The sequence below is a fragment of the Sander vitreus genome, chromosome 17 (assembly GCF_031162955.1).
Source record: "Sander vitreus isolate 19-12246 chromosome 17, sanVit1, whole genome shotgun sequence".
Lineage (NCBI taxonomy): Eukaryota > Metazoa > Chordata > Actinopteri > Perciformes > Percidae > Sander > Sander vitreus.
Window position 1 is genome coordinate 9,637,557 of NC_135871.1, and position 25,606 is coordinate 9,663,162.

Here is a 25,606-nt window from a genome sequence, read left to right on the forward strand (position 1 = left end):
ATAGTCACTTTAAAGGAGCAACTAGGCTCTGGTAACGGGCTGAAGGTAATAGTCATCAGTGACCTTTAACAAAGAGTTTTACAATATCACTAAAGTGAGATAGGATTTAGTTATTTTACTTTTAATTAGAGAATCATATCTTTTTTTTCTCTCCATCAACAGCTCTCACGTTAACACATTTGGCAGTGAATAACAAAATGTGAGAAACGGAGACAATGTCCCAGCTGTACCAATTGTAACCATTTTTCAAAGCACTTCACTTTAGTGTTCTTAATATATGCCCTTCTCTTTCCTATCCCCCATTTTTATTTTTTTTCTCTCTCCGTGCTCTGAGAAATACGTCAATCTCTTCTCATTAATGGAAATTTAGATTTTGTTTCTGCACTGATTTAAGGCAAAATTATGCATTCATGACAGAAAAAAGTAACTAGACAATCATATAAACCAAGACAACCTATGGACATGTCATGTAGTTAGTATATTCTGCATCTATTTACATATGTCTCTGAATTAAATGATTGCTTTTTGATTAGACCTCTGCTTAGATTGATGTAAAGTGGTGGTACATGACATCACTAAACTCCATATACTGTACCGATTAATACTAATGGTAATGGTGTTAGTTGTATCGCCCTTGCAGATAAAACAAAAAAAGAAAAGAGAGTCGGGGCAATCCTGTCCTGTCCTATAAATGATGTTATACTTACAATTTTTGGTTTCTTAAACACATGTACACAATGTAATTGCTGCCTGGATTATGTTCCCTGCTTTTCTGTAGTGTAGGAAGTGCTACATTTATGTACCCGCCACACATCTGGTGGGTGCACAAAACAAAGGACGCAGGACTGGCGACCTGCCTGTGGTTAGGTTTACTCAACAAAAGCACTTTGATGAAGTGGAAAGAGGGTAGTGATAATGATGACGATGATGATGATGATGATGGTGGTTTCGGTTAATAGCTAATAAAATAAACATGTAGTGTTTAATGCTTTAAGTCACTTTTGGCACCTTTTCCAAGTGCTGTAAGTGCCTGAACAGTACTATAAAAATATGCTATTGTTATATTGTAATGCAAGACCGTATATTGTCAGACAAAAAAAATGAAATACATTGTCAGTGAACGTTTTACATTCAGTCAACATTTTGCATACAATTGCAGTATAAAAAGGTCCATTGTAGGAGCAACCTTTCTCCTAGAAGTTATGTGAACATAAATGTAGCTGTTCAGTCAAACAACAATCGTTGCCTTTGAACAAAATCTGAGCCAATTACATTTGTCACCACAATGTGGAGACAGAGGAGGGTTGTTCAGTGAGATGTCAATCACACCACAGATTAAGTGAAAACACCTGTGTGGGTGGACACTGACTGTAGAGGCTTTAAAGGGATCAAAACACTATTAGTTCAGCCAGAGGCACTTACGTATGTGCAGCTGAATAAGAGTAAAACGTGTCAGGTTATAATGGCGCCGCTGTACACCTGCATGACTATGATTGGACATTACCAGTCAGCTGGTAGCAAAGCAACTGGTGAATGAGCCAATAATGGTGAAGCATGAAGCAGCAGATACCAATTCGCTAATGCAGGGTGCATGTCATGTGTTGCATTTGTCACATTTGTAAAATGAGCAACATTTAAGGACAAATTATGTGCCAATAAAGTGTTTCTCAGTTGTCCTAATGCATCAATAGTGTTGTTTCAGTGTTTACTGAACATGATTATTAACTGTATATAAGACATATGGTTAGGACAAGTCCCATAGAAAGTAGCAGCTGAGGGAGTTAAGTAATCACCAGCAAATAGGAGGCTGTGTACTCAACAACAAAGTGCAATCCTGGGTAAATCAATAAAAAAAATGTTCCCGACAAGAAAGTACATCTCAGGGATAAATCAATATTTTTTCTTTTTACCTTTGTTTAAAGAAAGTATTTTGGATCCACTCTAAAATCCCAATGATTTTTTGCTTTAGTTGTTTAAGAGATTGATAAATGACAAGATTCTCATTCCAAGCAACTCTTGGCTGATCAGTTAAGTGGCAGTATCTGGAACTATAAAACTAGTGTGTAAGCAGAAAGGTTGGAGTAGAGCTTACAGTCACACTCTGTATGTGTGCAGACTGGACAGTTTATATGTAGCCTGTAAATAGCTGCATGGAACACAATATGTGTGAATATATAAACATCATAGGCTTATCTGCATACACATGCAGATGAACACGCATACACTCTGAAAGGTACAGTAGTTATTTCAGCTCTGATTCATTTTCTCTCATTCATTCTAAGACAAGCAATTCATTCACCCAGAAGTAAAGCCGATCCTGCAATAGCTATCCAAGAACTTGCATTACAATAGAGCAAATGGATGACACTGTGACAGATTTACAAATCACATAAACCCACAGTAGGCCCCTGAACAAACAAAAAGAGCAGCATGTATATTCCTATTCTTGTCGCAGTTTAATATTTTATCACTGTATGTCATGTTCAAAGGCAGAACTAATTGCTGACATTAATTACTAATTTCACTGATGGCATTAGCGCTGATAAGTGTGATGATGATCGGATTAGTCAAGCTGTATTACTGTGTGCTTTCAGACCCAGAGCAAGATTGTGAGAGTACAAACATGGGGGACAATGACAGGCAGTAGTGGAAGAAGTACTCAACATCTTTTATACAAGTAAATGTAGCAATACCACAGTGTACGACTACTCTGTTGTGCAAAGTTTTACTTAAGTGAAGGTACATAAGTATTAGTGTCAAGATATACTTAAAGTACCCACAGTAAACGTACTCATTATGCAGTATGTCCCATTTCAGAATCATGCACATTATAGGCTGTTATTGGAAAAATAATTGTTGATTCATCAATGTGTGCATCACTTGTAATTGGTAGAAGTGGGGCTGATGACTTAATATTCAGCTGGATAGCTTGTGGATGTGTTCACAATAATACATTTGATCTAAACGTTTATTTCAGAGTGGGCTAAGATATTCTATGTCCTGAAATATTATGAATTATCACGTTATTCTATTATGTATAACTGACCACACAACATGCTTGAACAAATGTAGGAAAAACTGTCAACAATGCAGTCTCAGCACCACATATCCAGGGCTTAGTTATAGTGGGGAAAAACAGCACCGCCAAAACAAAATTCAATTGAAAATTTTTTAATATGACTTTCATGTTTCTGTCCTTGGTGACTCAGCATAGGTGTATCTCACTCTCCTATAGTTGCTTTAGCAGCTTAGACTGGAACTAGGTAAGTGAGTGTTATGTGATTTGTGTGAACAGATAGCCGTGCTGAGACCGTCCTGATCTTGCGACTTCCAGTTTTCCACTCGCAGATCAGTCTGGCATCTTGAGATAGAGAAAATTTGGAGCCGTTCGCCAAACCAGAATCAGCCAAATCAGCCGTGTTTTGAGGCGGGTTTAGGTGTGATGCAACGAGAAGCGACTGTTCAGTCTAAACAACATGGCGCCTTCCACGGATGAGATGAGCGTAGCTATCGCGCAAGTTTTATCCAAATTAGAAAGTATTCCTTCATTGAAAGAAGTGCAAAAAACGGCACTGGAGGCTTTTTTCGGAGGAAAAGATGTTTTTGCTCTTCTCCCGACTGGTTTCGGCAAGAGTTTGTTATATCAACTGGCTCCGCTAGTCGTGAAGAAGGTGGCGATAGACCAAGGTTTATCCAATCAGCTAACCAGTATTTTTGCCCCTTCCCAAAAGTTCTCCAACGGAAAGTTCCCAGATGGATATGCCGAGCAAATGCGAAGCAATCTATCTGGCGGAGTCAGGTTAGTGAACAGACCCTTTAGGGACCGTTCGGTATTTATGGTATGGACCACCGGAGGAAAATAGGGGAGGGTCATGTCTTTTTATTCTTTGTTGAGGGTAGGGTCACCCAACATTTTTTAGTCTATGAAGGGGGTCACCCAACTTTTGTATTCATGAAAACAGCAAAATTTCAAAGTGGCTTGTTTGGTGCATATTTTGTCATGTAGCTCTTACTCTCGGCCCTCCTTCGCTACCAGATGGGTCTGACCCCCTGGTGGCTGAAACGGGTAATACATTGTTTAAAAGATGAGTGGAATAATTACATCTGGTATGACCAGCTATTTTATAAATATCTTAAATAACACAAAACAACGAAATGGTGGTAGGTAATACATCTGATTTCATATACTGCTTTAGTAAAAAAAAGATTACCTGGCTAACGATGGGAGCAGCAGGACGCAAAAAACGAAGATTACTGTTGCACTAGTCTGGACATCTTGCCGTGCCAACCTTGCAATAAAAGTTTCCTAAATACCATGTATATAAATGTTATGTCAGCTTAATTGATTGTGGGTTTTGTGTAGATTTGGACTTTCATACGTTTATTCCACTTTGTTTAAATGGCGAAGTGGAGAGGCCTCGTTCACCTGTTTGGAGCTGACTGGTGAATGTGATGCTCGTATTGGCCTTGCTGGATACACCGTGACCCTTTTTGTGGATCTACTGATCGCTGTGGATTACTTTTTTTTCCGTGTCATTGGATTACGGCAAAATACGGATCTTTTTTCTCAACGTTTTATGGTGTGACTGCGCTTCATTTCTGCGTTTGGAGAGGCATCTCAACAGACTGTAGGTCGGACACTGATTGTTCACTGTTACATTTTAGTTGAATTTAAGTGTCGGGGCATTCCGCCACCGTCTGTCTATTGCGTTCCAAAACAGCCGTAATTGATTGATAAGGCCGAATTGTTAAATTGTTACAATGTAATTTAAAATCTGCTTTAAAAATAAACATATATGTTTTGGAATATAATGTTCAGCTTCGGCACCTATGTGCTAAAATATACAATGACTGAGGACGAGTCCATAGCAACCAGTGTTAAATTTGTTGTTTCCCAGTGTCCTTTACTGAATGGTCTCAATGTTTTATTGTTTTATTTCATGTGAATACTAGTTTACTAGAGGAGTAACTTAGTATTTGAAGTAATGCAGTAATGCAGGAAATGTGCATTTAGTTTCTATGCTTATTGTGTTTCCACAATGTTAATGAGTAAATCTACTGAAATGGCCACCACACCATAACAGATGAGAGTGATGTGTAAGATGAGAAAGCAGAGGTTAACTCATGTATGTCATGGCTGACAAAAAATCACATGGCATCTGTACATCTTTGCTAATCACAAACTAGCACATAAGAGGAGGGTCATGCCTCTTTTTCAAATCATTTTGGAGGGTAATAGAAAGATTATTACTGGCGAAGGGAGGATCAAGTCTTTTTAGCCTAAAGGTCCCAAAACTCCTCCAGTGGCCCCATAAATAAATAACGAACAGTCCCTTATGCTGAAATCCACATCTCTGCATGTTGTCACTATCTTCAGCCACTAGAGGTAATTAATACTGTATGTTTTGCAGCAAATGGTAAGGTGTTGTGAAACCAAGCAATGCAACACTTTTGTAATGTGTGGCAAGCTGTTGATATGCAATCAACAACATGGGACATATACCGTAGCATCCACCATGGTTTTAACAGAATTGGCTTTGTTCACCAGGACAGATTCAATTCAATTCAATTCAATTTTATTTATAGTGTCAAATCATAACAGGAATTATCTCAGGACACTTTACAGGTAGAGTAGGTCTAGACCACACTCTATAATTTACAAGGACCCAACAATTCCAGTGATTCCCCCAAGAGCATGCATGAATGCGTAAGTGCGACAGTGGCAAGGAAAAACTCCCTTTTAGGAAGAAACCTTGGACAGACCCAGGCTCTTGGTAGGCGGTGTCTGACGGTGCCGGTTGGAGTTATGATGAACAATGGCAATAATAGTCACAATAAAGATATTGTAATAGTTATAATAGTTCATGGTGTCGTAGAGCGCAGCAGGGCGTAACATGGCGTGGCAGGGCGTTGGCCGGACATAGCAAGTCAAAGCCAGGCATTGCAGTGCGTAGCAGGGTGTAATAGGGCACAGCAGGGCGTAGGGCATGACCACGGCAACAGCTGCCACCATGATGTAGGTGCCATCATGATCCAAGATGATGATGCTGGGCGGAAAAAGAATATAAGGTCTCCGGGGAATAAGCTCCCCGGAGCTATGTTAGTAACAAGCATTTCTGTGACACGAATACACACAAATGGAAAGAGAGAGGAGAGAGAAGCTTAGTGTGTCAAAGGAGGTACCCCGGTAGTCTAGAACTATAACTGCATAACTAAGAGCTGCAGAGAAGGGGATATAGGGAGGCTGTGTTCCGTGATTGTGGCTACACACCTTCCCCCGCCAGTCTAGGCTAACGCTGCGACTCATTACTCCCTAAGTATATGTAAGCTTTCTATGAGGAGAAGCAGAGATAGGGTGGGGGTGCGCCATGACTACACACCCACCCCCGCCGGTCTAGGCAAACGCTGCAACTCCTCATACCCTAAATATAGTAAGCTTTCTATGAAGAGAAGCCGAGATAGGGAGGCAGTGCATCATGACTGTGGCTACACACCTTCCCTCGCCGGTCTAGGCGAACGCTGCAACTCCTCATTCCCTAACTATAAGCTTTATCGAAGAGGAGAGTTTTAAGTTTACTCTTAAAGGTGGTGACGGTGTCTGCCTCCCGAACCCAGACTGGGAGCTGGTTCCACAGGAGAGGAGCCTGATAGCTAAATGCTCTGGCTCCCATTCTACTTTTAGAGACTCTAGGAACCACAAGTAACTCTGCATTCTGGGAGCGCAGTGCTCTAGTGGGAGAATAAGGTACTATGAGCTCTTCAAGATATGATGGTGCTTGACCATTTAGAGCTTTGTAGGTCAGGAGAAGGATTTTAAATTCAATCCTGGATTTTACATGAAGCCAATGCAGAGAAGCCAACACAGGAGAAATATGATCTCCCCTCTTAGTTCTTGTCAGAACACGCGCTGCAGCATTCTGGATCAGCTGGAGAGTCCTAAGAGTTTTATTTGGGCATCCTGATAATAGGGAATTACAATAGTCCAGCCTGGAAGTAACAAATGCATGGACTAGTTTTTTCAGCATCGTTTTGAGACAGGATGTTCCTAATTTTGGCAATGTTACGAAGGTGAAAAAAAAGGCTGTTCTAGAGGTTTGTTTTAAGTGGGCGTTAAAGGATATATCCTGATCAAAAATAACTCCTAGATTTCTGACAGTAGTGCTGGAGGCCATGGCAATGCCATCTAGAGTAATTATATCTTGGGATAATGATGTTCGGAGGTGTTTAGGGCCCAGCACAATAACTTCAGTTTTGTTTGAGTTTAACATCAGGAAGTTGTAGGTCATCCATGATTTGATATCTCTAATGCATACTTGAAGTTTGGCTAGCTGACTGGTTTCGTCTGGCTTGATTGATAAGTATAATTGGGTGTCATCCGCATAACAGTGAAAGTTAATTGAGTCTTTCCTAATAACTTGCCTAGAGGAAGCATATACAAGGAGAAAAGAATTGGTCCAAGCACTGAACCTTGAGGAAAGCCATGGCTAACTTTAGCGTACTTAGAGGATTTATCGTTGATATTGACAAATTGAGATCATCAGAGAAATAGGACTTAAACCAGCTTAGTGCGATTCCTTTAATGCCAACTAAATGTTCCAGTCTCTGTAAAAGGATGGTATGGTCAATAGTGTTGAATGCAGCACTAAGATCTAATAAGACAAGTATGGAGACAAGTCCTTTGTCAGCAGCAATTAGAAGGTCGTTTTTTTCACCAGTGCCGTCTCTGTGCTATGATGCTTTCTAAATCCTGACTGAAAGTCCTCAAATAGACTATTCCTATGTAAAAAGTCACATAACTGATTAGCGACTACTTTCTCAAGGATCTTGGAGAGAAAGGGAAGGTTAGATATAGGTCTATAGTTGGCTAAGACCTCAGGATCGAGGGTGGGTTTTTTCAGAAGAGGTTTTATCACAGCTACTTTAAATGACTGCGGTACATAACCTGTTAATAAAGACATATTGATCATATCTAGTAATGAAGTGTTAACCACAGATAACGCTTCTTTAAGTATCCTCGTTAGGATGGGGTCTAATAGACAGGTAGATGGCTTTGCTGAAGAGCAAAGCCATCATTAATTGTTGAATGTCAGCATTAATTGTTGAAGGTCTATAGGAAAAAAGCAGTCTAAGTATATGTCAGGTCCTGTCGTTCTTTCTATCACTCCTGCATTCAAAGGTCAACCGTTAGAAGTTAAGGGCAAAAGGTGATGAATTCCATCCCTAATTGTTATAATTTTATCATTAAAGAAACTCATTAAGTCGTCACTACTAAGAGCTAGGGGAATAGATGGCTCAGTAGAGCTGTGGCTGTCAGTCAGCCTGGCTACAGTGCTGAAAAGAAACCTTGGGTTGTTCTTATTTTCTTCTATCAATGATGAGTAATAGTCTGATCTGGCATTTCTGAGGGCCTTCCTATATGTTTTCATAGTGTCTTGCCAAACTAAACGAGATTCTTCCAATTTGGAGGAATGCAAACAGATGCAAACTGATCAGAACTAAAGAAGTGCTGATAGTGTATGGTACATTAATACATTAGTTTTAGTGTTTTACTGAAGTACTAATAATAAAAAAGTGTCACCTCACAATTCTATAAACAGAATTTCTAAAATGTTAGCATCATCTCTTTATCTCTACATTTTGACACACTTTATTTAACACATAAAAGAAGTCCATGATGAAGATACACATTTTCCTAGATCCTCACACACAGTTTTTGTTTTATGTACTTAGATTATACAGAACATTTGGAAAAGATAGAGTAAGTCAAATACATCTATGATTGGCAATAGTATATGGAAAACACCTCAATGATACATTCTCTTTTTTCAATAACAGCTGACAACCAACTAATAGTATGGTCCATTGTGCACTGAGTAGGAACCAATCAGGATGACTTAAATGTCAAGACCTCTAGTTGTTTTTGTCTTTCTGCTGCCAATCAATAAACTTGAGTGTCGGGCCCAGAGAAAAATGTGGCCACGGCTTGCTTCACAATTTATGAGAGCTCTGTTTGAACTCTGACAGCTGACATTTTAATCTCAACACGGTCGAGCCCACTGAAACTCTTTCTCATCTTAAATGAACCCACCTTGTCTTATTACAGGCTATCAAAGTTTTGGTCAGAAAAAAGGAAGGAAAATTATATTTTAGCAGAACAGGTCACAGGTTCTATTTGGATAGCAGATGTCTAATGCAAGGAAAGAGTAATATGTGTCAAACGAAATTATGAGTATTTGTAAGCAAAATCAAAACCTGTTTTTACCTGTGTGTTAATTATAGATACCTTTTATTATTGTATGCTATTGATCCAACATCTTAACCATACTGCTGAACCATTTATCAACATTGTGTCAACCAGGATCCTTAAGTAATAATTCCCCTAAAAATATGAATTTGTTGTTAATATCAACAGTTCACAGGAAGAAACTTGAACTCAAGTCATTGTGAAGCAGTGCAATTCCAGTGAAATGGTCTGTGGGTCTCTCTCTATTATTTGCTTTGGGTGGTTTAAACATTCCACTCACAGACATTGATTACAACAGAGTCAGATGCCAAAATAAATGGTATATAACACTCAAGCTGAAATTAGCTGGCGCAGCTCAATGTCAGCCTACTTCAAAACTACTTCAGTGGTTCAGCATTATTCCTTTAGAGCAGGGATTCCCGACCTTTTAAGTTGTGTTCTCTTAATGTAAAGCAATGTCTACTTTTGATTGCTCGTTACAGACTTGTGAGTTGGGAGCGGTTCATCTGAGGAGTGATTTGACCTCACTTAATGTTTCTTTTGAATCATTTTCAGAGGCCTCAAGGGGTAAAACTATACAGTATAACAAAAAAAGATCAGAAAATATAAAATAAAGGTTACGTAGAAGAAGTATACTTGGCCGTGGTTTAGCAGAATTTCATTTTTTCTTACTTTGTCCTAGTTATTAGTTTGTGGAGCATAATTTACATTTTCTGAAGCCAAACAGTTGCCCTTCATACCAATATTTAGAGGTACATACTACTTTGTTTTCTATGTGCATGTCACTTTGTGTTACAACATTCGAAAGAGCCTTTTTCAACGATTTACACCCCTTACTACGAGTTTAAACAAACTTGACTGACTCTTGAACTCAGTAACATTTGCTTGGCTTTAAAACACTTGGATTGTGCTGCTCTATGAAGTAATTTCATCATCAGTTTTTGCAGTAATCTGCAGTTGCCAACAACACAAAACACCAAGTTCAGAATGACAAATGCGACTACAAAAATCGGGACGACTAATTCCTTTAATGGGGTAATGCCACGTTGTCGAAGATAGAGGGTGCCAACCCTTCTGAGAGGTGCAATATGTCTCTCTCCCCTCTTGGAAGTAGTTGGATCGACTGACAAAGTTGGCAATTCTAGCTCACATTTTTAGGGACTGATAATAGAACTCCAAGAATACAAATTAAAATGGGTTGCTTTCCACCTCATGCCACCATTTACTGGGTTAAAAAAGTACTACAACTTAATTTTCCATATTCTGTCACGTCACCTTTTTGACATAGGCCTACACGTCTTATTTAGCCATGGATACAGTGTTCAGCAAAGGAGTATGCTATCACATAGTAACATTATACAACAGTATCAAACTTTATACTCCCTTATGTTGGTCAGCGTGTAAAAATGCTGCCTGCATCCTGATATAACTCTGTACATAAACCACGAATGAGGGATGTTCCTCAATAAAACCTAGCCCAAAGTGTAATAAGGAGAGATGTCCAATAAAGCCTAGAACTCACGGAGCAATGGACCAATCCTTATGTAGCATGATGAGTCACTCTGTCGCAGAGAATGTTCTCAACAGTGGAGAGTACATGCACCCATACCCATGGAGGATGGAGATGGAAGTATGACACATTTAAGAGTTCGCCATATGTCTAACCAGTGTAACAACAACCTTGGTAATGTGACTCATAGTCTACACTGCAGAGAAAGGAAAATAACTCAAGAGGTAGGTTAAGGAAATGATTTTAAAATTAAACAAAATAAAACAACAGAGATGAAAAGGAAAGTTGTGTCTTCTCATATAGCTCTGGATTGTTTGACAACAAAGAATAAGTCATTATGGTATTAACCAGAGAGAAAGAAGTAATATTTGTTTTCTGTCCTATAATTGAATGTTCATGTAGTCCTGTAGCTATGCTCTCAAAGGACTGGAAAGCCTCTCTGACCAGAGTGAATCATCTGAATAATGAGTACTCAGAGGCTGTGAGGTAAAAACCATATTGATAGCTTGTAATACACATGCCACACTCTCTAAAAGCTGAAAAGGCTGTTGGTTGCCAGAAAGCTTTGAAGTAAGATCTCACCTCCTAACCTACCACCATTTCACGTCTCTTCTTGTTTTCTTCTGTTCTTATTAGGGAGCTGGCAAAGACTTCAGGCACATCATCCAGAACTACTGCATGAAATAAAGGAATACATCAAAACATCTGCTGTGACCTGAGTTTGTGCGTGTATATACATTCATTTATCTTTGTTGTAGCTAACAGGATGCCTTGTTAACCAGCAAGAATTCATAATTTCTAAATTGCATCTACAGAGTCAGCTTCCAGCTTGTCAAGCTTGTGACCTAGAAAGGCGGCAAACAAGTTTTTGGGTCAGAGCGTTTTTCATGATGCTCTCTCGCTCTTTCTCTCTCTCTCTCTCTCTCTCTCGTGCACACACATACAGTACATATATACACAGAGGCAAATTTTGGACTGGCAGGTAATGCAGGAAGGCCAGTTTTAGAAGGCATCAAATATTCATGTGTCTATAAAGTGCTGGCCAGGTTTTCTGGCCCGCAGGTGTATGCTGCTGCCTGTGCTCTTTTATCACTGTCTGGCTGCAAAGACCCTGAGGTGCTGGATCCTTCATAGTAGTAGGCCTATGATTGGACATTATGGGGGAGCCAACAGTGAGCAGGGCCAACAGATTCTCACTCTCATCTCGTAAAATACGGACGCTTGGTCATCGGCTGGCACAGCAATGTTATAAAATATAAGTCAGGCTGAGAGATCAGCCTTATGCCTCCCACCAGCCGCTGTGACAATGTTTCGGTGATGAACACCTATACCAAGTGAAGTGGGGGAGACAGTTGTAACACGGGGTGAGTAACACTACCATTTCCATGAATCAGGGATAAGATAGGAGTCATGTGACAGTTTCAGTTTCCTCAGGCTTCCTTAAGGGATCCCACATGGAGGTTTTCCAGTCTGTGTTGCTATCTCTCCTGAAGCTACAGCAGAAAATCTAATTGAGGTAAGAAAGTAAAAAAAAAAAAAATAACAAGTTAATATTTTGTTTAGTATTTCTACCGTTGCAGATAATGTTGTATGAGTTATACCAGGTCAAACTGTAGTTTCTCTAGTAAAGAATGGTGTATCAACCTCCTGCTAATTTCAATGCACCATGCTAATAAAGCTAGCTAAACAATGGGTGACAGTGGCGGGTAGGTTGTAACACGTGTTATGAAAGTGTCACAACCACCAAGTGTGGTTCAAGCGTGTTTTATGTAGCTTTTGGGTCCACCAGGCATGCACTCCAGGCCTGACCAATTTCATTTGTCACCATTTTGACTTAGATTAACAATGCATTTAATTAGTTTTTTCTTGTCACCATTGTGACTTAAGAATGCATTTAATTTGTTCATTCTGTGGAATGGGGGTAAATATGTTTATGTTAATTTGCTCTCACTCACACACACACTCACACACACGCACATACACACACACAAACACCCATATCAATGTGCATGTACACACAAAACGCACACGTGTGCATGCACATACACTCCCCATATTCACACATATTTTATTGTTGCAGCCATTCGTTTAAAAAAAAAAAAACTGTTGTTGTGGCATATCACTTGAGTACCCTTAGTTTATGTTCATTTTGTCTACCTTTTACAACTTACCCCAGTATGTGTTACGTAACAAAGGACCACCTTGTATTTGTCAACATCTCACAAAGTCTCTGATATAGTTGAAGAAATTTAAATTGTTGCCATTTGTAGTAGACACATGTGGGTACTTTGCCTAAAAGTTTCAGATGTGTGGCTAAAAAAAGAAAGGTAGTTTTAGTTGCTGAAGAAAAAAGTGTTACAACCGTACCCGGTCTCTCTGCTCCTCTCTGCTTTGTTTATGTCACATTGACTATGAGTGCTTCATTATTTATGAGGAGATGTTTGCAGGAGGATTGTCTCTTGGCTTCAGTCTAGACAAGAAGACATTCAGCTGATAACAGTGTATTGCATTACTACTGGATAGGAACTCTGGACTTATTCATCTGTGAAGTAGGCTAGGCTATAGTGAGTGGTGTTCCAGAAACTTCTCGTCATCTGATTCTCCAAAGTGAAGCCAAGATATGAGAGAGAGAAAGAGAGAGAGAGAGAGAGAGAGAGAGAGAGAGAGAGAGAGAGAGAGAGAGAGACACAGAGAGAGAGAGAGAGAGAGAGAGAGAGAGAGAGAGAGAGAGAGAGAGACTCTGACTCTGACTCCATACACACTCGCCTCAGACTCTCCTCTCTCTTCACTTGTCTCCCATCATCACTTCCCCCTACACCTCTAATGTTTTCCCATATCTACTCCAAACTCTAGCCCAGTTGAAGTAATTGGTGGAGTGGAGGAAGGACACATTCACTCTGTAAAGGAGCAGCAGCTGTCAGCAAAAGAGTTGCGATAAAGAAAATCGCCCGAGGGGGATTGAAGCAGACGGAGAGCAGCGGAGACAGGCGAAGGCGAAGGAAAGGGGAAGACTGCTTCAGGTGACCGAGTCACGATGGAGGCGCGCGGCGTGAGTGATTAGGGAGCACCGCTTGTGGAAAGCGCTCGCTTTGTTCAGGTGGATTACAAAGTGAACAAGCATCAGAACTGACCGGGACCGCCTTTGTCTTGCTATTTCACTTGGACGGATTATCTCACAATCATGAACGTGTCGCCCCCGGACCGCAGGAAAAACGTGCTGCGAGAGCTGGCTTTGGAGATTGGCATCCGAGTTCTGCTTTTCGGAGTTTTTGTGTAAGTAAAGCCTCGAGCATCTGAGATTTCCGATCTCTGAACAACATTTTTTTTTTTTTTTTGGCATGATGTGCCCTGGCTATGGCTATTCAGTTCCATGACTGGCGTTATCCATGTTCCTTGTAGCCTATGCTTTAGAAACACAACACCTGTATTCAGGTCCATTTGCCGCGGTGTGGTGCTGGACGGTCCCTGTGTTGAGCCGCAGTTGAATGGCAGATCACTGCTGAACGAATAGGACAGTAGACAGAAGCTGAGTTAACAGGTTGCAAAAAACAAAAACAAGTTGAATATCCCACAGCATTTTTTTTTTTACTTCATGTCATAAATCAGTGTTTCACTGTTCAGCTCCACTCCAGCTTTTCTTTGATGATAGAGACACTCATGTCATATAGAATATCATAGGGACATTTTTGGTCTGATTAGAGATGGCTAGAGAGAGACAGAGGCAGCTTCTTTGACCACTTCACAAGAAACAGATCTAAGGGAAGCCCAGCACAGTGATATGTGAGAGAGTGACTGCGTTTAGCTTTGGAGAGAGTACTGACTCTAGAGTGATAGTGAGAGAAACAAAGTGTCTCCTCTGTGTTTTCTGACCAAGGTGGGAAATCTGTAGCATGAAAAGTTAACCCTCTCCTTGATTTCATTTTGTCTATGGAGAAGGAGAACCAGGAAATGAGACAGGGGAAATGCAACGCTACCAAGCCACGGCCAATCTATGCTCAATACAGTGATATCTATGCTCAATACTTCGTAATAATAATAATAAATAATTCTTTCTGCAGAATGACACTTTGGGGAGAAAGAAGGTTGTGCCTCACATGCAGCAGCCTTCAAAACTAACATAAATATGAAATATTAATTGTTTGTCTAGCCTGGAGTGATTAAACGCTTTGTTTGCATCAGGATTGTGTCACGTATCAACTTTCTGCTTAATAACATCTGATAAAAGCCCCAGGTAGGCTACTTTCATCTGAAATGACTCACCTCGCTGTGGCTTTCATTCCATCTGTGGGAAGAAGAAAAAAAGAAGTCAAAAATCATACCTACTGATTTGGAGTGTTTAGCTACACTCTTTACATAGCATGTGTACATTTATCATTAACATCTGTCTTTGGGCTAAGTGGTCCAGCTGTATGTGTGCTGTCTAAAAGGATTATACAGAGAAGAAGAGCCTATGCTGCATGTTCAAATTGTTTGGGGGAAACTCAGCTGGAGGGATCAGACCAAAGAATGAAACATGTCAAGGGTGGAAGCATTAAGCCTTCTGGCATAGCCCTTTGTGTGTTTGCACGCGCGAGTCTGAGGGTTTCACATTTGTGGCTGATTTGTTATTGCGTGTCAGTGCTCGAGGCTAAACAAAAAGCAATTTCACACAATATCATCATCATCATCATCAACTAACTGCTGTATGCTGCCACAGAAGCCCCTGTCAAAAAGTCCTTGATCGCTGTAATGAATTGAATTTTACTCCCCATATTCCCTCTTCGCTATACAGAAAGCAATGTAAAAGGCTAATAAACCGTGTTTGTAATGGGGCCCCTATCAGTAAACTTGATCTGCTTTGTACTTAACAGCAGTGTTCTTAAACTAACACATGAAATGAATATGGCTCCACGGCCAAGTTGACTTCTTCTACGTGACTATGCATGCATACAGACATGCAACATCAAATGCCACATGTACATGTCGTCTTCATACCTGCACATGGTGAAATTTTAGCATGACATGGGCAGTTGTGATTGGATAGTGATAAATACTGGTGAAACACAGAGCAAAGAAATCCAAATTCCATTATGTAGTTAATTGTATTTTTATTGGATTTAAGTCACACAAATAACAATGTACTATTGGTATTTGTGCTTAAGATTTCTTGGGGGAATTGTTGTATTGAACCAGCTTTGTGCCTGGCAGATCAGAGAGAGCTCTGTGCCCCGTGGGGCAGCAGTTCCCTGTTCTTGTCTCACCTCAAAGCCCGAGGTGAAGGCAGGATAATTGGGGTCAACTAGAATCGCCTGTTTTCTTCACTGGAAGTGTAAAGGACAGTTTTTAGCTGTCTTCTTTTGTGTCTGCTGTTCAGTGTAGATGTCATATACTGTAGTTTTATCTTGGGAAGAAAATGGCAGCCTTATCCGTGTATGTTTACCAAAAAGATTTAGCAATCGTGTATTGCTTGCCTTGCTTTATTGCTTAGTTAAAATCCTGCTTCTCCCATTCAAATTACAATCTTATTGCTTTCTCTGCAGCTCAGTATTACATTTGACTAACTGGAAGAACCAATCATCACCAAACATGTACTGTACCAAGGGATGCTGAAATTGAATTAATGAGTCCTTAAGTTTGGGCTCATAAGCTGATATGAATGCATCAGAGAGGTGTCTTTAATCAGAGATAACATATGCAAGTTCTGTCATTCTTTTTGTCTTTGACAGAATTCTCACTGTGCGTGGTCACCCACACAAACTGCTCTTGTTTTTCTCCGCTACACAGTAAACCACGTCTTTGTACTCTCTGAGGACTGTTTCTGTAGGAGAGGACATTTTAAACCCAGTGCCCTGAATTCCCTGCATTACTCACATCCACATTTGGTCAAAGATATCCTTTTTTTTGCCCTTGCTTGCAAAGCTGCCTGTCTGTTCCAGGCCTCAGGAGGTGCACTGACCTTAAGTGACTGGCCCAGCCTGTGACGGTTGACCCTGTGCTGTCAAACAGGTAATGCCATGTTGTCATCATAGCTTGGTGGGAACCCCAGGAGTCACACATCTCTAGAGTTCAGAAACTTCAATCTAAATGAAAATAGATACTTAAAATTAGGAAAAAAACAAAAGCTGAAAATTGCATCAGAGTTCTTTTTCTCCTGTGGTTAGCTACTCAACATAGAAAGGGAGGATAATGAGATTGGTGCTATTTTACTTTTCTTGTAATCTGGAGCAAATCAAGCAAGAGCTGAGACAAATACAACAAAGCCATTTCTTCCTTGAGTGGCTGTGCAGCGGAGCTCTTGTCCTCAATCAATCAAGTTTCTATGTGTTTTTTCCCCAGCTCATAGTTGGACACTTGAATAAACAGATGGATTCCAGTAACTATAAGAATACTGGCTCAAGGGACAACAGGAGACAAAGCAAGAAGGATACATGGACAAAAAGAAAGAGACAGAGTTGGAAGATAAGATGGAGGACGTGGAGTTAGAAGGATCTAGGTTGTTTTGAGATTTTGCAGATTAAAACCTGAGGCATAGCCAATAGAGAGGCACCAAAACCACTCTGAAAACTCTTTATCAGGGCAATCTAAAAGCTTTGCGATGGAGCGATTTGGTCAGGGAAAGATCAGCTGTTTTACAGGCTGATGTACATAACAAAATAGAATAGCTAATAGTTTGTGCCAGGGGTAACAATTTGAATTTAAGCTCAATTGTCTCTTTTATTGCAGAGAATTATAGTGATTGAGGAGGACTTTTCTTTTATTGCATGTATTTGCATTGAAGCATGCCCGAATGTCCGATATGAGACGAGCTACATACCCTCTAACATTGATCTGATCTTGGAATTTTAAGGATAATAATATAGTTGTTGTCAATTGATGTTAACAGCGTGTGCTCGAAAACAACACCAGTCATTCCTCAAAACAGAGTTCTCCTCACTGCATATCATCCTCTCCTCTCAGGCCAAGGCTTAGGAGCAGCCCTGGGATTCAGCCCAGAGGCTTGGCAAGGCTCCGGAAGCCTTGTGAGATGTTGGGGAAGAGTGGAATGTCAGGCCTTAGACTGTTTAAGAATAAGTGGATTGTTTAGCTTGCCTGTTAAAACTATAGTGTGCAACTATTTTATATTAATGAATGTCCGTTACATTCAAGCCATTGCCAAATGAGTTGATACAAAGCTAATTAAGCCTATCAGCTCCCCACAACTCTCTCTGTATTTCTCAGTAGGGCTATGTTTACAAAATGGTGTAGTCTGGCGACTCTCGCGTGCAAAAGCTTGGGTGATGATAATTACTTCCATCGTGTTTTTTTAATCCTCCATGTCCTCCTTGGCTACTAGCAACTGTGTGGAGGAGGGGTGGGGGTGAGAATATATTAAGACGTAATTACAGAATATTAATACATTGAATGACTATTGCAGAAAGAAATGCGACCATAAATAGATTAAACAATTGGGTTTGATTTAATTACTTTATAAGTACATTTTTGTGGTAATGTACTGACACTAAAACACTCTAAATGATCTCATACTTCACTGACAGAAATTTTGAAAATAGTTGAATCTTTAAATAGGATGTAAGTAAAGATATTTCCTGAAAGGAAATGTTCAGCCAAAGGCCACAGGTGTGAGTGCCACTTTAAAGATTTATTAAATGGTGTTTAATATAAATCCCTGTAATCTGAAAGGCTTGGTAATACTGCCGATCCCAATCCCCCAGAAAATGCACTCCACTCTGCAGCCCTGAAGCTTTCAGCTCTTTGTTTTTATCTCACTTGTCTGCATGGTTTAGTCCCAACGGCTCTTCCCATGGGCAAAATCAGCAAAAACAAGCTCACTCAAGCTGATTTTACGATAGCTGCACAGCGGGTAATGGCAGAGAGCTGAAGTAAAATAGTTGCTGATGAAGAAAGCCCAACATCTAGCATTCAGAACCAGGCATTTTTCTCAGAAGCTGGTTGACCAAAAAAAGGCACGTGATCACTGGAACAGGTGGTGAGAAAGAGGACTCCAATGAATACCTACCTGTGTTGCTCTGTTTGTGACATATACATACACCTCAAGTTTGTTTTGGTCTTCTATTGTGGTCAGAAATGACTTTTCCAGAATGTGACTCTTAAAACTAGAGTAATCTGCTTTTTGTTTACTTTTCACTGCATGTGTGATTATTACAGTGTATTCTCTTGCCAGGTTTCGTAATTTTGGCAGCCAACATCTGAGGCACTGAATCACAGGTCATGCAATCTGTAACCCTTATTATCTTGAATATGAAGGAAAAAATGAGATTGACTGTGGCTGGAGGGAGGTGGAAACAAATTCTGACTGGATTGACCATAGACGGAGGGAAAACAATGACCGAGTGTGTCCTCCAGTTCATGTTCATTTATTGATCTTTGTCTGAAACAGTACAGAGATACCACCTACTGTTGTACATCATTATGCAAAATCAATCTGATGAATTACTTAGGTCATAGCTTTTGAAAAAAGGCCGTCTATTCAGGGACATCCAATTAAACCAAACAAAAGAGAGATAATTCGACAAGTACAGATGAAAGAATGAGAGGAAATACATAGATGGAAAACAAAGCCAGAGGTACAAGGTTTTTAAAAGGACTTGTATGCCAATTTTAATTAGTGACCATAAGAAAAACGATGAAATAATGGAATATAGATGGATGGATGAATGCCAAATCAGAGAAAAGAAAAATTGTGTAAAGAAAGGATGGACAGAATGGAACTATTTGTGTTAAGGATAGTTTGGATCAACAAACTCTGCAGGTGCTGTGACAGAAATAAGCATTATTCCAATGAGAACAGAGGCAGCAGACTATCACAGCAAGACCAGGGATTCCTTAACAGCCCAGTCTGTCACCGCTCTAAGCTACTCTGGCATTTCATTCTCCACTATCGTTTGATCAGCTCATTATGTCTCGCTGTCCCTGCTGTCATCTATCCAACCCCATGTCTTTATCCTTCCACAGACATTAGATCACTCAGTTACTCTCCATGGGCCATTTTCACCGTTTCTTCTTAAAGGAAAACCGTTTTTATGGAGATTCCGCCGTGAGTCGATTTAGCCATTCGATGATGAAATGTAGACAGAAGAAATACTATTGGATGCACTGCCTTAAAATTGTGTTCAGATGTGCATGTCCCTGTGGTGATCTCTTAACTTTTAATTTAGCACCATCATCAGGTGAAATTTTTAATTTTTCCAATGCGTTGGTTTATGACTAAATATCTGGTACAAGTAAAAGTCAAAATTATCTCTTCTTCTCCATAGACAAAATGAAATCAAGGAGAGGGTTAACTTTTCATGCTACAGATTTCCCACCTTGGTAAGAAAACACAGAGGAGACACTTTGTTTCTCTCACTATCACCCTAGAGTCGGTACTCTCCCCCGTCACTCTCTCACTTCTCCCTCGCTCTATCACCTACTCCCCACACACACACACATGCTGGCTCGACGCACACACCAACGCAGAAGTATAAACATCAGGCCACTTACGTAGGCTACGGTGAAAGCTCTGCATGGAGCCTCCGCAGAACTGTAAAACAGGCTTAAGCATCACTTATATGTTGCAGCTGGTAAAGATGGGGCAAATGTTAACACATGTATGCACTGCTGGGTTGCTAAATCTATAATAATACATCATCATTCATATGTTATATTTTATATTACTAATCTGAATCTGCAAAAAAAACTACAGCTGTCAAATAAAAGTAGTAGTAAAAAGTACAATATTTCCCTACAGTAGTAGTAGTAGTAGTAGTAGTGCAGTAGAAGTATAATGTAGCATTAAATAGAAAAACTCAAGTAAAGTAAAAGTACTTACAAATTCTTAAAGTATTGCTTGTGTAGTTGCAACAACACTGAGTGGCCAGTTTATTAGGTTTATAACCTTCATGACAGTACAACCTTGGTGTACCTATATAAACTGGCCACTATGATTATACACACAGAAAATAGAAATACATAGATTTTTGCATAATTTTGCATATTTTTGCATAATTCTTGTGAGTTTATGACATCATGTCTGAAATGTTTGTGAAGTGTTTCATCTTCGGTTACAGCCAGTCTTCACCTGTATCACAAAAAGATTTGGGAGAAACCATAACCAATTTTCCCAACTAAATGGTGTAGTCATTATTTACATGTATAATAATCAAATGTTCTCATATTTTGTTGCAGTCTTCATCCCAAAACTGACTGAAATCCAAGCCCCCCCCCCATAGCTCGCATTACAAAGTGAAATTAAGAAAATGTATCAGACGCCGCCATGTTTACAGGGGGCAATTAATCAAGAATCCAGTCATTAAGACCACAGTCACAGTGGGGATTGTGCTTATGCTGGTAGGCATTTTGCTAAATGAATATGATATGCTGGAATATAGCTGCTACTGTCATACAACTAAATTGTACATTTCTGATACTTATTAACTTATTAAATTAAATACTGCTGCAAATTAATCTGTTTAATCCTATTTATTTTACCCCGAAAAAAATAAATTCACAATCTTGATGTCGAAAATGAAAAACATGTCACAAACGATTACGAATATGTAGATAACACTTTAACAACTCCAAGCCCAGGAGATGTAATTGATGACAATAATATTATAGAGACATGCTATTATATGTATGGTATGTGCTGTAGCCAATACCATTTGTCTAGAAATGTTCCATAAGAATGTACCCATTAGTCTAGTAAATGATGAATTATTTGTTCCTGTCGGCGGAGAGAGAAAGATCCCTGCACTGCATTACACTTTCTCCAATCGTGATATTTCTATTCTATTCTACTCATCTCTCTCTCTCTCTCTCTCTCTCTCTCTCTCTCTCTCTCTCTCTCTCACCTTCTCTCTCTCTGTTACTTCTTCTCTCCATTGCCCCTTTCTCAGGTATTTTCTTAGATCTGCTCCATTATTGTCATTTCCAGCGTTATACTCTTATCTGTACAAAGACAGATGAGGGGCTGAGGAGATGAAAAAGCCCTCCTCCAACACACACACACACACACACACACACACACACACACACACACACACACACACACACACACACACAAATGCAGCAGTCTCCTGGCCCAAATCTCAAAATATATAACAAGCAAGCCCCTTCTGGAGAACCCTTCATCGTGTCTGTGTGTGTGTGTGTCTCTCTCAGGCCTCTGGGTTTTGCTGTCAGATCAGACTCTTTCCTTGATGGTTTGCTTTAGACAATGCACTGAAGAATGATAGCTCACTTTTTGCCACAGCAAGGTGACTCACATACTGCATATAAAGTGTGTTATAGTCAACGGGAGGAAAGAGGTAGAGACATTGTATCTGACAACTTTTATAACTTTAAGGTAAACAGCCATTGTGTTTTGTATCCATTGAATTTGCATCAGCTTTACAAGTCTGCTAAAGCTGGGAACAGGCGTGGTTGTTATTGATACATTTAAAGACCAGACCCTCCTCATGCAACAGCTCATTTTATTACACACATATTTTAGTCTTGACAGCCGAAGGAAGCACATATTGAACAGTGGACACCACACTGAATGACAGCGCGACTATGATTAGAGTTGTGTCATAAGGCAAACCCCAAATTCTCATGCTGACTTCTCAATGACGACGCCAGTCCTTTCAGGTGAAAGGACTTTCATACTGTACCAACATGACATTACAGGTCGATTGCCAAAGACTCCCAAAATGACACATACGGCGCTTTTATTTACTGCCACATGGTGGCGGTTTAATTATGTGACCGTAGTAATGTGACCATTCTATTTAACCCAACGGGGCACAATTTTAAACACTTAGTAAACGCTGTGAAATGGAACTAGTTACATTTAGGCAACACAAATTTAAATCACATGGAATTTCAATTATTTTGGCTGATAAGAGCTCTTTTCAAGGCTGTGTGGGTGTGTAATGCCTGAGAGAGGGCTTGATTAGCATCTTTCTCTTTCTCTCATTTTGTTAGCTTTGTTGCCTTTATCATCCGACCGTATTGATTAAACGTGCCAAATCAGCGAGCTAAACTATGATAACTTAATTCCCGTTGTTTTAAGGACACTGGCATGCTGCCTCTTTCACCTTGAGAGCAGTATCTTTATCTCATTTTCTCCCTCCGGATCCACCCTGCAACCCCTTTAACAGTTTGAAATCCCCTGGTTTAAACTGAAGGATATAAGGTCAGTACTTTCTTCTTTTTAGCCATCAATCATTTCCAGAATGTCTGTTTATTGGGAGACAATATTCTGCGTCATGCGATTGACATAAGAGGTAATAAAAATAGGATGCTCCTGAGCTGGCTGGTTGGCTCCCACTCTGTGACTCTCTGCCCACGCCACATGGCTTCACCAAGCTGTTTCCTTAAACAGGTTAATCAGCAAGAAAAAAGAAAACACCTATTTGAGTGTACAGGGCTTTAGCTGGGATTTATCCTTACATCCTTGTGTGTTAGTGACATGTGCAATGGGAATATTTTTTATTCTTACTACTATCCTCGGGTATTGTTTGTTTGCACATGCAGATTGTGGAAATCTAAAACAACATCACAGGAAAATGAGAAAAACAATCAAAATGACAAAGGATATTAAAACTCATGACAGAGAAGAGTGCTTGACACAAAACAAACAAATAACCAGGAAGGGGAAAACATAAATTCAAGCCGTAGCAATGAAACTGAAATAGCCTGAGGCACAGTGAATACACTTACTAATACAGATCAGCAGATGTATTGTAAGTGATTATAGATCCATGAAAGTATAACATCACTTTGTGTATGTTTGTGTATTTGTTCATGTTTGTAAGAAGAAGAAAAAAGTAATCGTGTATTGAATTGTCTTCAGTTTGTATCTGTGAGTGTGACAGCATGCGTACATGGTTGTGTGTGTGTGTGTGTGTGTGTGTGTGTGTGTGTGGGCATCTATCAGTGCACCCTGGCTCCTGATGCTGCAGCTTTAGCACTCTGCAGATGCTGTTCGGGGGTGTGTATTTTCAACCTCGCTTTGAATGAACAAAGAGCACAAGGCTGGAATCTCTCTCTTCGACTGCAAAGTCGCTGTCGACTTTGATATTTGCTCGAATGAACAATGAGCATGACAACACTGATAAACGTCAGCCTTGTGTCCCAGTCCCATATCTGTGTCCACCATCACTGCAAGTGAATGTGATCAGGGTGTCTCTGTGTATTTCTTGCCACCTCGCTTCCTTCCTCTTGTCTTTTTTTTTTTTTTTTTCCAAGCATGGTTACCCTCAAGGCCTTACTTCATATACAAAAAAGTACACATATGCACAGTCGCAGTTTCTTTATATACCTTCTGTTGAGATTTGAAACGCTAGATGCTCGCTTTGAGCTGTACAGAGACACCTTAACCTCTGTGGCTCACAGGTGTCAGTTATTCTACCTGCAGATTTCATTATCCGTGCCTCAGCAGTCATGTTTTTGTTTTAATAATCGTAAATGTCAAAGCCAGGGAATGTAGTGAAACTCAGATTTGACCTGTAGATTTAAACATTTTAAGGTTAACTGATTAATACATAATTCCCATGTGTATTCACACTTCAGTGACTGGGTTATCTACAGGTGGCAGGATAATTACAGAGCACTGGGGTGAGCGTAGCTGGAACAATCTCTCGTCCTAAATGTACAGCAGGTGCAAATAGTTTAATTTCATACCAGTTATTAAAGAAAAAATCCACCATAAAACAAATAGGCACAGTTAATAAGCAGTTATTTATGTATTGTGTAGACAACAGTGGAGGTTGACAGCAGAGTGCCAAACTAAAACATCAATGATAAACATCAGGTATTGCTGCCAGGTACTTAGAATTATGCTTCTTCCTAGAGCAGCCATTCTTAAATCACTTGAAGAGAACGAGATGCCACTTTCTTAATAAATGGTAGCCTCAATAGATTGAATTGTTGCCAAAGCACGACTTTTTTGAAGGATGCTGTGGAAATCACTTTTTCCTACCTACACTGCAATTTATAGTTAAAGCAATAGTTCATTCCACTATGACATCTAGTCATCATCATGCATAGTGGAAAAATAGGAAATGAATGGCTAAAGTTCATGTAGATGAGAAGAAAAGTGGGGTACACCACAACATTTAACAACACTTCATTACAGAAGTACTCCTGTGCACTACAGTACTATATAAGACCCTCCAAAGATTTTTTCGTATACAAAAGATCGAGAAAAAGCACACCACAATTGATGATTCGACTCCAGTGGGCCGGTAAAGTCGATGCGTTTACTCATCAAGCTCAATGAATATAAGCTAACACCTGTGGAGCATTTGCAAAGCCTGCTGGCAAATCATCTGCACGTGGCAGCCTGGCTCCTTGCTTTCCTGCTGTGGGTTGGAAACTTATCTTGCATGCCCACCCCCACCACCCCCGCCAGGCTTCCTTGGTTCCTGAATCCCTCTGTGTCCCTTTGGCTTTGTCCTGCCAGCTTCAGACCACTGCATTTCCTAATGCCTGTCTCAAATATGTGTCTCTGACCTTTCTCAAAGTGTCTCTGGGGCTTTTATCGGGAACAGACACCTGTATTCTGACCAAGCCAGCCCTTGTTTGCTTCTCATTATATACTAGCTTCTTTAATACATCTTCTTGAATTATCCAATATGAATGGGTTATTGAAATTAAAATGACCCTGCATTTCCCACTGTATTCCCCAGCAGGGTTCAGCGTGACAAGGATGACATTTTCTTTTTTTCTCTCCCATTTAGCCAACTTGAGGGATCTCTCGAGGGAAGCCAGAGCTAGCTGAGTGTCACTCAGTATCAATCCCACTCACCTCCTCTCTCCCCTGCCTGTGACAGGACCGGTGCTATGCTTTCCAGACACATTCGGTCAAAGGCCTCGACTGTTACCACGAA

The 25,606-nt window shown here is 40.1% G+C and overlaps 1 protein-coding gene across 1 annotated transcript in view; it reads left to right on the forward strand.

Moving 5' to 3' along the window:
• Positions 1-13,783: 13,783 nt before the first annotated feature.
• The window catches only part of plpp4 (phospholipid phosphatase 4), a 42,498-nt gene continuing 30,675 nt past the window's right edge, over positions 13,784-25,606 (forward strand). The window contains exon 1 of the mRNA XM_078273400.1: positions 13,784-14,027. Within this exon, the coding sequence (XP_078129526.1) occupies positions 13,936-14,027 (92 nt within the window). The 5' untranslated portion in view covers positions 13,784-13,935. The remainder of the gene's footprint in view (positions 14,028-25,606) is intronic.